The 15,483-nt window shown below is 46.7% G+C and overlaps 1 protein-coding gene across 1 annotated transcript in view; it reads right to left on the bottom strand.

The window, feature by feature from the left end:
* TMC3 (transmembrane channel like 3) overlaps positions 1–15,483 on the bottom strand; it is a 95,736-nt gene that overhangs the window by 19,393 nt on the left and 60,860 nt on the right. The window contains exons 17-18 of the mRNA XM_073650842.1: positions 15,017–15,127; positions 12,923–13,048 (exon numbers count right to left, since the gene is read on the bottom strand). Coding sequence (XP_073506943.1) covers positions 12,923–13,048; positions 15,017–15,127 — 237 coding nt within the window. The remainder of the gene's footprint in view (positions 1–12,922; positions 13,049–15,016; positions 15,128–15,483) is intronic.

The following is a 15,483-nucleotide window of genomic DNA, read 5'->3' as shown; positions in this document are numbered from 1 at the left end:
AGCGGTCAGTCGAGTCTAGACTGGAGTCGACAGAAAGCAAACCTGCTGAGAGAGTTCCTGCAGTAGAAGCCTGAGAGAGGTCAGTCTGCAGTGGAGCACGTTCTAGACTCAGTTGTAGCTCAGAGTAGTGAGTGTAACATACCTGGCGGCGTCCTTGCATAGTGGTCCATCTCCCACTGTGCAAGAGCGCGCACTTGATCTCCAGTCCAGTCTGCTAGCCTGGCTTCCCTTCATGCTGTCTGCTTGCCTCTGTTTCTGCTGCTTAAGGGCGGCGCCCGATCACTTCCTGTTTCTTGTACCTGCTGCGGGCTCACCCCTTGTGCGTCCTCAGCCTATTGCTGTCTGTCACCTGGTATTTAACCCAGCTGCTCCAATGAATCCCTGCCTGAGCATTGTGTTTCATTCAGTGTGCTCTTTCACTCTGAATGTGCCAGGTCCCCTTCTGCGTTTGCTAGCCTGCCCTTCCTGGAGGCTTTATTTCCAGGCCTGTCTGAACACGCTCCTTGCCTGTTCGTTCCGCCTTCTAGGGGTCGTATACCTAGACCCGCTCCTGTATCTTGTCTGTCCTGTCTGAACACGCTCTTAGCCTGTTCCTCCCGCCTTCTAGGGGCTGCATACCTAGACCCGCTCCTGTATCTTGCTACTGTGTCTGTTCTTGTCTGTATACTCTTCTAGCCTGTTTCCTGTGTTTCTCTATGTCCGTACCTTTCCTTTTTCTGCAGAGTCTGAACTCGTACCTAACTCCTGCTCGTTGTCACTGTACTTCCGTTTGTGAGTTAGTGGTCCACTCGCTACTTCACTGTAAGTACCCTGTGGGTATCTGGTTCTGCCTTTCCCTTCCTGCCTGTTCCGTGTGTACAGAGCCCTGTCCCCCCTGCTCTGCCTTGCTCACCGCTCCGGCGGCTCTAGCCTGCTCTGCCTTTGCTCACCGCTCCGGCGGTTCTGGCCTGCTCTGACCCTTTGCTCACTGCTCTGGCAGTCTTGCTCCGCTCTGACCCTTTACTCACTGCACCGGCAGTATTGCTCCGCTCTGACCCTTTGCTCACTTCTCCGGCAGTCTTGCTCTGCTCTGACCCTTTGCTCACTGCTCCGGAGGTTCTGGCCAGCTCTGAGCCTTTGCTCACTGCTCCGGCAGTCTTGCTCCGCTCTGACCCTTTGCTCACTGCTCCGGCAGTTCTGGCCTGCTCTGACCCTTTGCTCACTGCTCTGGCAGTCTTGCTCCGCTCTGAACCTTTGCTCACTGCTCTGGCAGTCTCGCACCGCTCTGACCCTTTGCTCACTGCTCCGGCAGTCTCGCTCCGCTCTGACCCTTTGCTCACTGCTCCGGCAGTCTCGCTCCGCTCTGACCCTTTGCTCACTGCTCCGGCAGTCTCGCTCTGCTCTGACTCCTTTGCTCACTGCTCCGGCAGTCTCGTTCAGCTCTGACCCTTTGCTCACCGCTCCAGGTGGCCTTGTCCTGCTCTGCTCTTGCTCACCGCTCCAGGCGGCCTTGTCCTGCTCTGCTCTTGCTCACCGCTCCAGGCGTTCTCGTCCTGCTCTACTCTTGCTCACCGCTCCAGGCGGCCTCGTCCTGCTCTACTCTCGCTCACCGCTCCAGGTGGCCTCTTCTTGCCCTGCTCTCGCTCACCACTCTGGGCGGCCTTACTCTGCTGTGTTTGTCCGCCACATCTGTGGTTCTGTTCCTGAGTCCCAGTGTGTACTGGGTCCTATCCCGCCTGTGTTCCTACCTGCTAGTGCCTCCCTGTCTGCACTCTAGCCGTGCTTGCCTGTACCCCCCTGCCTGCATACCGGCCTGCCTGCATACCAGTCGTGCCTGCCTATACCCACCAGTCTGTGTGCCAGCCTAACCTGTCTGTTCCTGTATTCCCCTGTGTGGGTCAACAGCCGTGTCCGGGGTCTGTCCTGGAGTAACACCTGGTCCCTCTGCTCGGTTCCTCCTTGGTGCACTGGCGTCGTATGCCGTCGTGCGACCCTGGTCGGATCGGGTGAATACCTAGTTACGCCCCTCCAGGCATTCACTCTCCGGCACGATCCAATGGAATCACACGCACACGCCGCTCAGCCCGGGCATGTGCATTACAGTGAGCTTTAGGTGTGCCGGCGCCATAAGATCGGTGAAGTGCGGCAAGCTGCCGTTAGTGTGAGTAGCCTAGTGAGGGCCCGAGTAGGCCGAAGGCGAGTGGAGAGTTAGTACCAGGGATTGAAGCTTGAAGAGGACAATTTGCATATTCCAGGTGCCTTCTGGGAAAAGCGAAGAGTCTCCTTCAGCTAGAAGATCGTTGGGTACAGCCGGGATGAGCTGCTTGGAAAGCATCGCCAAACCATGGATTGAAGCTTGAAGAGGACAATTTGCATATTCCAGGTGCCTTCTGGGAAAAGCGAAGAGTCTCCTTCAGCTAGAAGATCGTTGGGTACAGCAGGGATCAGCTGCTTGGAAAGCATCGCCAAACCAGGGATTGAAGCTTGAAGAGGACAATTTGCATATTCCAGGTGCCTTCTGGGAAAAGCGAAGAGTCTCCTTCAGCTAGAAGATCGTTGGGTACAACCGGGATCAGCTGCTTGGAAAGCATCGCCAAACCACGCGCCGGGCGGCGCGCAAATTTGTTTTGTTTGTTTAATTTGTTTATCCTAGGGTATCACAAGAAAGAAGACAGACATCAAGTCAGCAGGGACAAGGAGCAGCATGGCAGATGTGACAACCTACATGGTGAGCTGCAACATGTGCTACATGTTCACAGATCGACCAGAAGCTGAAACCAACTTCACCTGCCAGAAGTGTAGACTACTGGCTCTTTTAGAAGAAAAGGTGCGGGGACTGGAAGAAAGAATTGCGACATTAAAACTCATCAAGGAAAATGAAGACTTCCTGGACAGAACAGAAGCGTCACTACTGGTCACAGAAAGTGAAGGAAGCGTCAGAGAACCTCCAGAGGCAGACAAGTGGAGGCAAGTGACCAAAAGAAGCAAGAAGACCATGGAGACACCACCAACCACACAACTGAGAAACAGATTCCAAGGACTTGTGGAGGACGAAGATGGCACACCTAAGGATGAGGAACTACCAGCAAGCAAAAAAGAAAAGAGCACCCAGAAACACCCAGAAGCGACAAGAAAAAGGACAGCCAAGAAGGGAAGAAGAGTGGTGGTGGTGGGAGACTCACTACTGAGAGGAACAGAAGCAGCTATCTGCAGACCGGACATAACCGCAAGAGAAGTATGCTGCCTCCCAGGGGCGAAGATCAAGGATGTTACCGATAGGATACCGAAGCTCATCAGTTCCAAGGATGTCCACCCATTTCTTCTGATACATGTTGGCACCAATGACACGGCAAAGAAGGACCTACCAACAATCTGCAAGGACTTTGAAGCATTGGGGAAGAAAGTAAAAGAACTGGATGCACAGGTAGTTTTTTCTTCTATCCTTCCAGTAGACGGGCATGGCGTCAGGAGATGGAACAGGATCCTTGATGTGAACAACTGGCTGAGACGATGGTGCAGACAACAAGGATTTGGATTCCTGGACCACGGTGTGAATTACCTCTATGACGGACTCCTTGCCAGAGACGGACTACACCTCAACAAACCCGGGAAACACACATTCGCCAGGAGACTCGCAACACTCATCAGGAGGGCGTTAAACTAGAAGAAGAGGGGATGGGAAGAAAAATGCCGGACACGAACATGCAACCAGAGAACATACTAATGAAAGATATGAAGTGCGACAAAGAAGGCCCAAGACAAGATACTTGGAAGGGAGGTAAGAAAATTTCTAATACAATCCACAGGGAGAAGATTGGAACAAAACAAAATCGTGTAAACTGCGTGCTAGCAAATGCCAGGAGCCTGACAAACAAGATGGATGAACTGGAAGCAGAAATATCTACAGGTAACTATGACATAGTGGGAATAACCGAGACATGGTTAGATGAAAGCTATGACTGGGCAGTTAACTTACAGGGTTACAGTCTGTTTAGAAGGGATCGAAGAAGTCGGAAAGGGGGTGGAGTCTGTCTATATGTAAAGAAGTGTCTAAAGCCTACAATACGGGAGGATGTATGGGAGGGAAATGAGGAGGTCGAGTCCTTATGGGTGGAGATACATGGGGCAAAAAACATTAATACAATTATCATAGGAGTCTGTTATAAACCACCAAATATAGCAGAAGCCACGGAAAGTCTATTAATGAGACAAATAGATGAAGTAGCAAAAAATACCGAGGTGATTATTATGGGGGACTTCAACTACCCCGATGTAGACTGGGAAACCGAAAGCTGTAGATCTCAGAAAGGAAACAGGTTTCTGTCAATTATCAAAGACAATTATTTGTCACAACTTGTGCAGGAACCAACTAGAGGGACGGCCCTTTTAGACTTAATATTAACTAACAGGCCAGACAAAATAACTGAGGTGCAGGTCGGGGAGCACCTGGGAAATAGTGACCACAACATTATTCAATTCCACATGTGCTTCAGTAGGGTGCCCAGCAAGGGAGTCACAAAAACACTGAACTTCAGGAGGGCAAAGTTTGATCAGCTAAGAGATGCCCTTCACCTTATAGACTGGGATAGTATCTTCAGTAATAGGAGCACGGATAGAAAATGGGAAATTTTCAAAACAGTCCTACATAGTCACTGTAGAAGGTACATACCTTTATGGGAATAAAAGGGCTAGGAATAGGAGGAAGCCAATGTGGCTAAATAAGGAAGTCAAGAGGGCAATGAAAAACAAAAAAAGGGCTTTCGGTAAACTTAAACAAGAAGGCAGCGAGGAAGCGCTAATATCTTATAGGGAAAAAAACAAAATCTGTAAGAAACAAATAAGAATAGCAAAAGAGGAGACAGAGAGACTAATTGCCAAGGAAAGTAAAACGAATCCCAAACTGATATAAACAGTAAAAGGATTAAAACTGATGTAGTTGGCCCATTGAAAAATAACCTGGGTAAAATCATAGAGGGCGATGAGGGTAAAGCAAACCTACTCAATGGCTTCTTCTCCACTGTTTTCACAAAAGAAAACAATTTATCGGAGGAAATGCAGAGTGATAAAGTAAACTCTCCGCTAAATATCACCCACCTAACCCAGGAAGAAGTTCAGAAACGCCTAAATAATATCAAAATAGACAAGTCACCAGGCCCAGATGACATACACCCCCGGGTACTAAAAGAATTAAGTAATGTGATAGACAGGCCGCTGTATCTTATATTCAAGCACTCTTTATGGACAGGGACTGTCCCACTAGACTGGCGCCAAGCAAATGTGGTACCAATATTCAAAAAGGGGTCTAAAAGTGACCCTGGGAACTATAGACCAGTAAGCTTAACGTCTGTTGTGGGTAAATTGTTTGAAGGATTTCTTAGAGATGCTATTGTAGAATATCTTAATGATAATAACTGTCTAACTCCATATCAACATGGATTCATGAGGGATCGCTCCTGCCAAACAAACCTGATCGCCTTCTACGAGGAGGTGAGCTCACAGCTGGACTGGGGAGAGTCAGTGGATGTTGTATACCTTGACTTCTCCAAAGCGTTTGATACCGTGCTACACAAAAGGTTGGTTTATAAAATGAGAATGCTTGGACTGGGGGATAATGTGTGCAAGTGGGTAAATAGCTGGCTGAGCGATAGAAAGCAGAGGGTGGTTATCAATGGAGTAAGCTCAGGGTGTGTAAGGGTTACTAGCGGGGTGCCTCAAGGGTCTGTCTTGGGCCCTATATTATTTAATATATTTATTAATGATCTAGTGGAAGGGTTGCAGAGTAAAATAACAATATTTGCATATGATACTAAACTTTGTAAAGTAGTTAATACAGATGAGGATAGGGCACAGCTACAGGAGGATTTAGATAAATTGGGGAGTTGGGCCAAAAAATGGCAAATGGGGTTCAATGCTGATAAATGTAAGGTCATGCACATGGGAAAGAAAAACACCAGTCACCCATACATATTAAATGGGAAACCGTTGGGGAAATCTGACATGGAGAAGGACCTGGGCGTCTTGGTAAATAGCAAATTAAATTGGAGTGCCCAGTGTCAGGCAGCAGCTGCGAAGGCAAATAGAGTCATGGCATGCATCAGAAGAGGAATAGGGGCATATGATGAGAACATTGTTCTTCCTCTGTATAAAGCGCTGGTAAGACCGCACTTAGAATATTGTGCACAGTTCTGGGCTCCGGTGCTCAGGAAAGACATATTGGAGCTAGAGAGGGTACAAAGGAGGGCGACTAAGGTAATAAAGGGAATGGAGGGACTAGAATACCCAGAGAGGTTGTCAAAATTAGGCCTATTTACGTTGGAAAAGAGAAGGCTTAGGGGAGACCTCATAAACATGTATAAATACATCAGGGGGCAGTACAGAGATCTCTCCCATGACCTGTTTATACCAAGGATGGTGACAAAGACGAGGGGGCACACTATGCGTCTGGAGGAAAGGAGGTTCCTGCACCAGCATAGAAGGGGATTCTTTACGGTCAGAGCCGTGAGACTCTGGAACTCTCTGGGAGAGGAAGTGGTGATGTCCAACTCACTTAATGAGTTCAAGAGAGGCCTGGACGCCTTTCTTGAGAACAATAAAATTACATCTTATGCTTAGTGATAGTTAATTAATCCAGGGATTTAATCTGACTGCCAGATTGGTGTCGGGAAGTGAATTTTTCCTCAATGATGTAAATTGGCCTATACCGCATGGGGTTTTTTGTAGCCTTCCCCACTGCGGAATAGCTGCAGTGCACAAGAAATAGGCTGAACTGGATGGACGCTTGTCTTTTTTCGGCCTTATAAACTATGTAACTATGTAACTACATAGGGGGCAGAGGAGCTTAACTAGGTCACCCCGAAGCGGTTACCGGACACCGGGTCCGAAGCTTACCGGGATCTCCATGACCCAGTAAGATAAGATAAACCAGAATCCCTGGAGAACTACAAGTCCCAGGATCGCTAAAGTGCTGATACGTAATAGAGCCAGGAGACACATAGGCCCTGTAAGTCGGGAGCGTGTACTTCAAGGAAAGGCCCTACCACAAGGTTAGCCTGCGCAGGACAGAGACAAAGTTAGGCCTAGCTCCAGGCAGGTCAGAAACTTACTACGCAGAGACAAGAGACAGGAGGCCCAAAACCCGCTCATTGGGGAGGATCCTGACATGAACCCTTCACCCTACAGTACTCCGGGACGTGCCTGAATTTCCATCAGTAAAAGGTACTGAAGTGACTAGCGTGTCTGTCCCTGTTCTTGCTCCGACCCGGCTGGGTCTCGCCTGTCCTGCATCCCCCTTCATACTCTGCCCTGAGGCCTAGCTCCACCTGTGGGGAGCTATACCATCAAGCTGCCTTATCACCGGCCTCAGTGGACTGAGCAGCGCTGGTGATCCTCACCAGAAGCCACAGGTGGCGTCACGAACTCTTTTATAAACTTAACCAAATTTTCCACCTTTTTAAAGAGAGACCCCAGGGTACGGGCCCGGGAGCCGACCACCGCGACATCCCCAAGGTAAAGGCCCGGGTACCGAGTCATCCCCATTCCCCTGGGCAAGTCACAAAGACGCTTTAAGGCTTATTAAGCTTACTAAATCTATTCCTTGTGTGCAGTATTTCATTTGGAAATTGTAGAGAAATCCAGCCTTGAAGTTTTAATTGCAAGTTCAGGGGGCAAATACTGCACTTCCAGCTCTCCTGCCTCTCCCGTTATGTCCCAATCTGCCTCTGGCCTCCGGTCTCGGATGGATAAGTCACTTTTCTCTCAGTGACCTGCCTCCCCTGCCCTACATTCTGCGCTGGCTCCGTTATTGTCCCTGGGTGTCTCATCACAGCAGGCGATGCATGTGCAGTAAGTTCCTGATGATGTTGCAAGAGGCGGATTATATTGATCTGTGATTCTGCAGAATCTCAGGCAGGGAATGCAAGCCACTGAGAGAAGAATGACCTGTACATCAGAGACTGGAGGCTGGCAGTGGGTGGGGAATAGGGAGAGAGGCAGGAGAGCTGGAAGTGCAGTATTCACCTCTAAACTTGCAATTACAATTTCAAGGCTGGATTTTTCTCCAACTTTTCCAGATAAAATACTACAAGTTAGGTATGCATTTAATAAGTATTAAAGGATCTTTACACACATGCTTTTAGTTAGGGGTCTAATATCCTGATTATAGGTTCCCTTTAATTCTACAAATCGGTGGAAGTTCGCAGAATCAAACTCTACAGGTCACCATTATATGAATAAAAGCCACACATATTTTTGTCTAGAAAAAAATCTTTCATTGTTGGTTGGTTTAAATCATATTCATATCAATTGCAATGCAGTGAATGGCTTTGATAAAGGGTGCAGTATGTAAAAACGGCTTCTATCAGCTATAAATATGTTCAGAGTGGTTGTAAGTTCCTCTTGCTCGTGGCGGGAATGGAGCGATCCCTGCAGCTCCGCTGCTGACAGGAGAGAGAATGGCAGCGGAGCTGCAGAAATCCATCCTCTGCTTCCTGCCCGCCACTTCCTCCCTCACACAGGCACGCACCTGCGTGAGGGAGGAAGTTGTGATGAAGAGGTAGTTATCCAGCAACTCGTGCAAGTGACTTAAAAAATAGCCTTTAGTTTGAAAAAATTAAAACCATAAGACCATGGTGCAAATAAAAGCGTACAGAGGCTAGGAAGTTGCAGACAACAAGGATGCTGCGGCCTACGGGGGAACGGGCAGAGAGGTAAGTGTTGTGTTTTTTTATTTTTACTGAAACGCTGGGGCGGGGAAGTGGGGGAGAGCAATAGTGGGGATGGTGGGGCTGGGGAGAGCAATGATGGGGCTGGGCAGAGCAATAATGGGGCTGGGAGGATCAATGGTGTGGCGGCTGGGGAGAGCAATAATGGGGCTAATGGGGCTGGGGAGAGCAATGATGGGGATGGGGAGAGCAATAATGGGGCTGATGGGGCTAGGGAGAGCAATGATGGGGCTGGTGAAAGCGATAATGGGGCTGATGGGGCTGGGGAGAGCAATAGTGGGGCTGATGGGGCTGGGGAAAGCAATGGTGGGGCTGGGGAGAGCAATGGTGGGGCTGGGGAGAGCAATGGTGGGGCTGGGGAGAGTAATGATGGGGCTGGGAAGAGCAGTGATGGGGATGGTGGGGCTGGGGAGAGCAATGGTGGGGATGGTGGGGATCGGGAGAGCAATGATGGGTTGCTGGGAGAGGGCAATGATGGGGGTGCTGGGAGAGAGAAATGATGGGGTTGCTGGGAAAAAGAAATGATGGAGGTGCTGGGAGCGAGCAATGATGGGGGTGCTGGGAGAGAGCAATGATGTAGGTGCTGGGACAGAACAATGATGAGGGTGCTGTGAGAGAGCAATGATGGGGGTGCTGGGAGAGAGCAATGATGGGGGTGCTGGGACAGAGCAATGACGGGGGTGCTGGGAGAGAGCAATGATGGAGGGGCTGGGAGAGAGCAATGATGAGGGTGCTGGGAGAGAGCAATGACGGGAGGTGCTGGGACAAAGCAATGATGGGGGTGCTGGGAGAGAGCAATGATGGGGGTGCTAGGAGAGAGTAATGATGGGAAGTGCAGGGACAGAGCAATGACCGGAGGTGCTGGGACAGAGCAATGATGGAAGTTCTGGGACAGAGCGATGATGGAAGTTCTGGGACAGAGCAATGATGGAGGTGCTGAGAGAGAGCAATGATGGGGGTGCTGGGATAGAGCAATGATGGAGGTTCTGGGACAGAGCAATGATGGGGGTGCTGGGAGAGAGCAATGATGGAGGTGCTGGGACAGAGCAATGATGGGGGTGCAGGGAGAGATCAATGATGAAGGTGCTGGGACAGAGCAATGACGGGAGGTGTTGGGACAGAGCAATGATGGAGGTGCTGGGACAGAGCAATGATGGGGGTGCTGGTAGAGAGCAATGATGGGGGTGATGGAAGAGAGCAATAATGGGGGTGCTGGAAGAGAGCAATGATGGGGGTTTCACTTTGCTCGTACTGTAAAGCCTTGTATATTTTCCGTGTGCACATAGCCTTACAGTTAATTGGGGAACGTAACAGAGATTGAATGTTTATTATCGGGCGGCAGGGATTATAATTAATGGGGGGGGGGCTCAGTGCTGCTTATCACTTTATATTTTGATTACTAAGTGGCTAATAATATATTAATGGGGGGGTACATATCTGTAGTCAGGGGCGCAGTGTGGGGGAGACACATGTATATATACAATATATTTGACCTTGTTATTTTCTAGGCTGGAAATCATTGTGACAAGACGAGTCGTGGCTGGGAGATGTCGACATGATGGTCTGACCAGATGGAGAAGAAGCAGCAGAAACCGACTCTGATCAGACGAGACGTCAGCGGTGAGTACCTGGATGTAAATATTATTCTGTATCTGCACTGTGTGACTTGGAGTGATAATGTTGTCTGTAAAATCCCTTAGGTCACATTCTCACATTTGTGTGAAATGTCCGTGTGCTGCCAGATTTGTTTATCGGATGGCCCACGGACTCGTAAAGTTTTATAGATCCATTCACACATCCATGAAAATCACAGATCTGAGAATGAGATCTGTGAGGGTCAGAGATTGTCCTGTTCTGATCCGATTTTGAGGATTAGAATAGGACATGCTCAATGCATCTGTAAAACAGGGCAGAACACCGACGTTAAGAACAGCGCCGTTCTTAGTTATATAGTTTCATCTTTTATTATGTATAACACCCTCTCTTATTACCTACCATCCTCTCTAGCTCTAGGGGGTCACAGTTGGGGGATTATACTGTGCTGGGTCAGCATACTTTGCCCTGGGAGTTGAGTTGGGGTACAGTACTGTCATTATACTGCACATGTGGAGAAATTCACCATGGGGGTATCACACTGTGTTTGGGGGGGGCACTTTTATTGGCATCACACTTATGGAGCAATGAAAGAGGGATCTAGGATGTAAGCAGGAGGAAAATTACTACACTACTCAAAAAAATAAAGGGAACACTCAAATAACACATCCTAGATCTGATTGAATGAAATATTCTCATTGAATACTTTTTTCTGTACAACGTTGAATGTGCTGACAACAAAATCACGCAAAAATCATCAATGGAAATCAAATTTATTAACCAATGAAGGCCTGGATTTGGAGTCACCCCCAAAATCAAAGTGGAAAAACACACTACAGGCTGATCCAACTTTGATGTAATGTCCTTAAAACAAGTCAAAATGAGGCTCCGTACTGTGTATGGCCTCCACGTGCCTGTATGACCTCCCTACAATGCCTGGGCATGCTCCTGATGAGGTTGCCGATGGTCTCCTGTGGGATCTCCTCCCAGACCTGACTAAAGCATCCGCCAACTCCTGGACAGTCTGTGGTGCAACGTAACGTTGGTGGATGGAGCAAGTTATGATGTCCCAGATGTGCTCAATCGGATTCAGGTCTGGGGAATGGACGGGCCAGTCCATAGCTTAAATGCCTTCATCTTGCAGGAACTGCTGACACACTCCAGCCACATGAGGTCTGGCATTGTCCTGCATTAGGAGGAACCTAGGGCCCACCGCACCAGCATATGGTCTCACAAGGGGTCTGAGGATCTCATCTCGGTATCTAATGGCAGTCAGTCTACCTATGGCGAGCACACGGAGGGCTGTGCGGCCCTCCAAAGAAATGCCACAGAACACCAGGATTGGCAAAGTTGCCACTGGCTTCCTGCGCTTTTCACAGATGAAAGCAGGTTCACACTGAGCACATGTGACAGACGTGACAGTCTGCAGACGCCGTGGAGAGCGATTTGCTGCCTGCAACATCCTTCAGCATAACCGGTTTGGCAGTTGGTCAGTAATGGTGTGGGGTGGCATTTCTTTGGAGGGCCACAGAGCCCTCCATGTGCTCACCAGAGGTAGCCTGACTGCCGTTAGGTACCGAGATGAGATCTTCAGACCCCTTGTGAGACCATATGCTGGTGCAGTTGGCCCTGGGTTCCTCCTAATGCAGGACAATGCCAGACCTCATGTGGCTGGAGTGTGTCAGCAGTTCCTGCAAGTTGAAGGCATTGAAACTATGGATTGGCCTGCCCGTTCCCCAGACCTGAATCCGATTGAGCACATCTGGGACATCATGTCTTGCTCCATCCACCAACGTTGTACCACAGACTGTCCAGGAGTTGGCTTTAGTCCAGGTCTGGGAGGAGATCTCACAGGAGACCATCCGCAACCTCATCAAGAGCATGCCCAGGCATAGTAGAGAGGTCATACAGGCATGTGGAGGCCACACACAATAAGGAGCCTCATTTTGACTTGTTTTAAGGACATTACATCAAAGTTGGATCAGCCTGTAGTGTGTTTTTCCACTTTAATTTTGGGGGTGACTCCAAATCCAGGCCTCCATTGGTTAATAAATTTGATTTCCATTGATGATTTTTGTGTGATTTTGTTGTCAGCACATTCAATTTTGTACAGAATGAAGTATTCAATGAGAATATTTGATTCATTCAGATCTAGGATGTTATTTGAGTGTTCCCTTTATTTTTTTGAGCAGTGTATGTAAAGGCTGGAAAGTTGCGAGATCTGCTCTTTTGTGACCCCGACAATTATTTACATTTTTTTTGGGGGGGTGGGGCCCAATTAGAACTTCTGCTATGGGGCTCCATGATTCCTATGTACGCCCCTGCTGCCAGCCCATGTAGATGGCTCAGGAGGGTTAACCAGTTGACAGACTTCCTTTAATGCTAGATAGAAAGTGAGTGAATGTTAGAAAATGAAGACTGTTGTATATGCTGCAGCCATTAATCCTTCCACCACTAGTTCTTATGATGGTAGTACACTAATAGGACTAAATACTAGCTATTTGCTCACCCATGCAGTGACACTTGATCTCTTTAGCTATTTCCAAAATAAATCTTTGGCCAAAATTGGTTTATAGACTACATTGAATAATGTGCATCACCATTTGGACCATGATCCAAAGAATACTTACAAGAGGAGAAGCAGAGCTGGAAGTACTACTACAGGGCTACTGACATAGCTCATAACCTTGTTGAACCAGGCTGGAAAATCTGTTTGAATAGTTTCTGAAATTATGTCATAAATCTTCTCTTGTCCACTGTTGAGATAATTATTGCAGAGCTTTTTATACACAAAATAACAGAAAACAATAAAAGGCATTGGTGCATTTTTACATAAAAAAATATTACTCTGCTCTTTTACTCTCAAGTGAATAATTTTGAAAATGATACACTTTAAAAATATATTAAAGGCCTGAAGATTTATTACAACATTAATAATTACACTAAGGGTCAAAAAAAATTATGTAATTATATTTTTCATTAATATGTTTCATGCACAGGAAATCTGATTATGAGGATAATGCTGGACTAAACGTAAATGCAACAGCACTTTGCAAACATCAATTACACAAAATACACTATTGTTACACACACTAAAATGTGAGATTATTGATGTACATTTTGATCTAAGTGTGTGAGACCATCTACTAGCAACAAGGTGACCTTTTTTAGATGAGACTCCATACTAAACAGACTCACGTCTCCATGTGCCTAGGCGTCAAAAAACTGTGGAATAGGACCTATCAAAAGGGAGATGTCTTGTTGGTATATGGTTTCACACACTTTGATCAATATATGCATTAAGAATATCACATTTTCTGTATAACAGTAATAGAATTCATGTATCTTACAATTTATGTTTGTTCTACAGCTATGGTGCACTTGTACTTGCATATTCATTTGACACTATAGGTACTGCTGGCCTCTCTTGGTTTTCATTATTATTTGGCTAGTTTGTCTATAAGGCTTTTTAGAAATATGCTGATTTTGTCACAGCTAGCCTTTTTGTTCAAGTGGTTACGTCTGCCAGAGGCCACAGGCTCAAAAAGACTACCTCAGACTGACTTGGCGCAAACCACTCCATCTGGCAGACACTAGATGAACCCCAGCCTTCACTCTTTAACTCCTGCACAGGGATCTGGTCTTAAAACAAGGTACATTGGATTGCTTTCACATAAGGGCTGCTGTACAAGGGAGTGAACGAGAGCAAGAAAATGAAAGGGAGCAGGGTCAAAACCAAGAGGGCAGCAAAGGTAAAAAATTGTCAGGCAGGAGAAACGTCAAAGATAAAAACAAGGAACACATACACTAAACAGGAGCAGAGCCACAGAACTCAACCAGAGGAGCACAAAGCTATATCTGGTAGCTTCCAGCAGTAAGCTGGAAGCTTTAGTAGGGCGTGGTGCTTTCCAGTTGGCTGAAGCAAGGAACTGATAACTCCAGCTGGACAGATCACACCCATACTGTCAGACAGGAAAGCACTGCAGCTCCCAGCCACCCTAACCTTAGTAGCTGGATAAAGCCTGTGCCGTCCAGAGCTTTTGGTCCCAATATCTTTTCTCTCACCAGTGACACGTGCAGAATGAACATGGCGGTGTCTGGTGGATATGTGACACATGTAATTTGTAATACATTGTGAACATTATGATAAACTGCTATATGTGGTCTGAAGTTATTTTAATAGAAGGCAAATGCAATTAAGTATAAGGTCCCAAACCCTACACACTGCCTTAACCAACATTATTACTGGGCAGTCAAAATACTTTGTCACTTTGCTTTGTATTTACACCCAACATGAGAGTGCAGTGGTCATCACAGAATTTCTAAAAGAACACAGTGCCACCAACAAAAGAAATTACAGTTCATTGATAAAATATATCTGTCATTTCTAAGGCCAGTTGCAGACATGTATGTTATACAGGCACATTTGTGCTTCTATATTACTAAGAGTCCTGGCATAACCATGGGTCTAAGGACTCAAGCTGACAGCTCCATAGGGATTTGTGAAGCCATCAGATTATTGGAATTCATCATAGGGGTGCACAAAAGCATCCTCAATATGTTAATCTAAAACCGTCCTTAAACTATAAATGTGCCATGATCTCCAAATGAGAAACCATTCAGTATGACAAATATGCAATAATTAACATGAGGATGGCGGAAGAACGTTTCTTAGTGCTTAAGTATATTTTTAGTGGATGGACATACTTTTGCAGATCACATACCTAAAGGGTCCACAGTTAACTGATGGTTTATACCTTACGATAGCAAACACAGTTGGCAGCATGCAGAGAAAAAGCATGAAGAGAAGCATAGCCAGGTAGAAGTTGTTAGACCTGTAAGGAAAGATAGAAAAATATATGTCTGTGAGTAATATCAATCTCATCTCATACAAGTTCGGTTTCATTTAATTATGTTATTAAGGTTCCACTAAGTGTAATTATAGCGGATGCAGTAGAGTTCTATGACCTCTAATAATTACATCTGTAACATTATTTTATATATAGAGTTGATTATAGCTCATTGTAATGCTCAAGATATGAGTTCATTTATTTTATTGTGTTTTACCATAATTTTAAGGTTGATGCTTTTTGTTAAGTACGTTTTATACAAACAGCAGAAAAGAATTGCTATATGGGCAATTACATGAACTTTTCAATTCTGTTAGGATCATGGATAAAATGTATTATTT

This window comes from Phyllobates terribilis, unplaced genomic scaffold (genome assembly GCF_046119375.1).
Source record: "Phyllobates terribilis strain yellow unplaced genomic scaffold, ASM4611937v1 Scaffold_11__3_contigs__length_659146591, whole genome shotgun sequence".
Taxonomy (NCBI): domain Eukaryota; kingdom Metazoa; phylum Chordata; class Amphibia; order Anura; family Dendrobatidae; genus Phyllobates; species Phyllobates terribilis.
The sequence above is the reverse complement of the archived record's forward strand: the minus strand, read 5'-3'. Positions and strand labels throughout refer to the sequence as shown.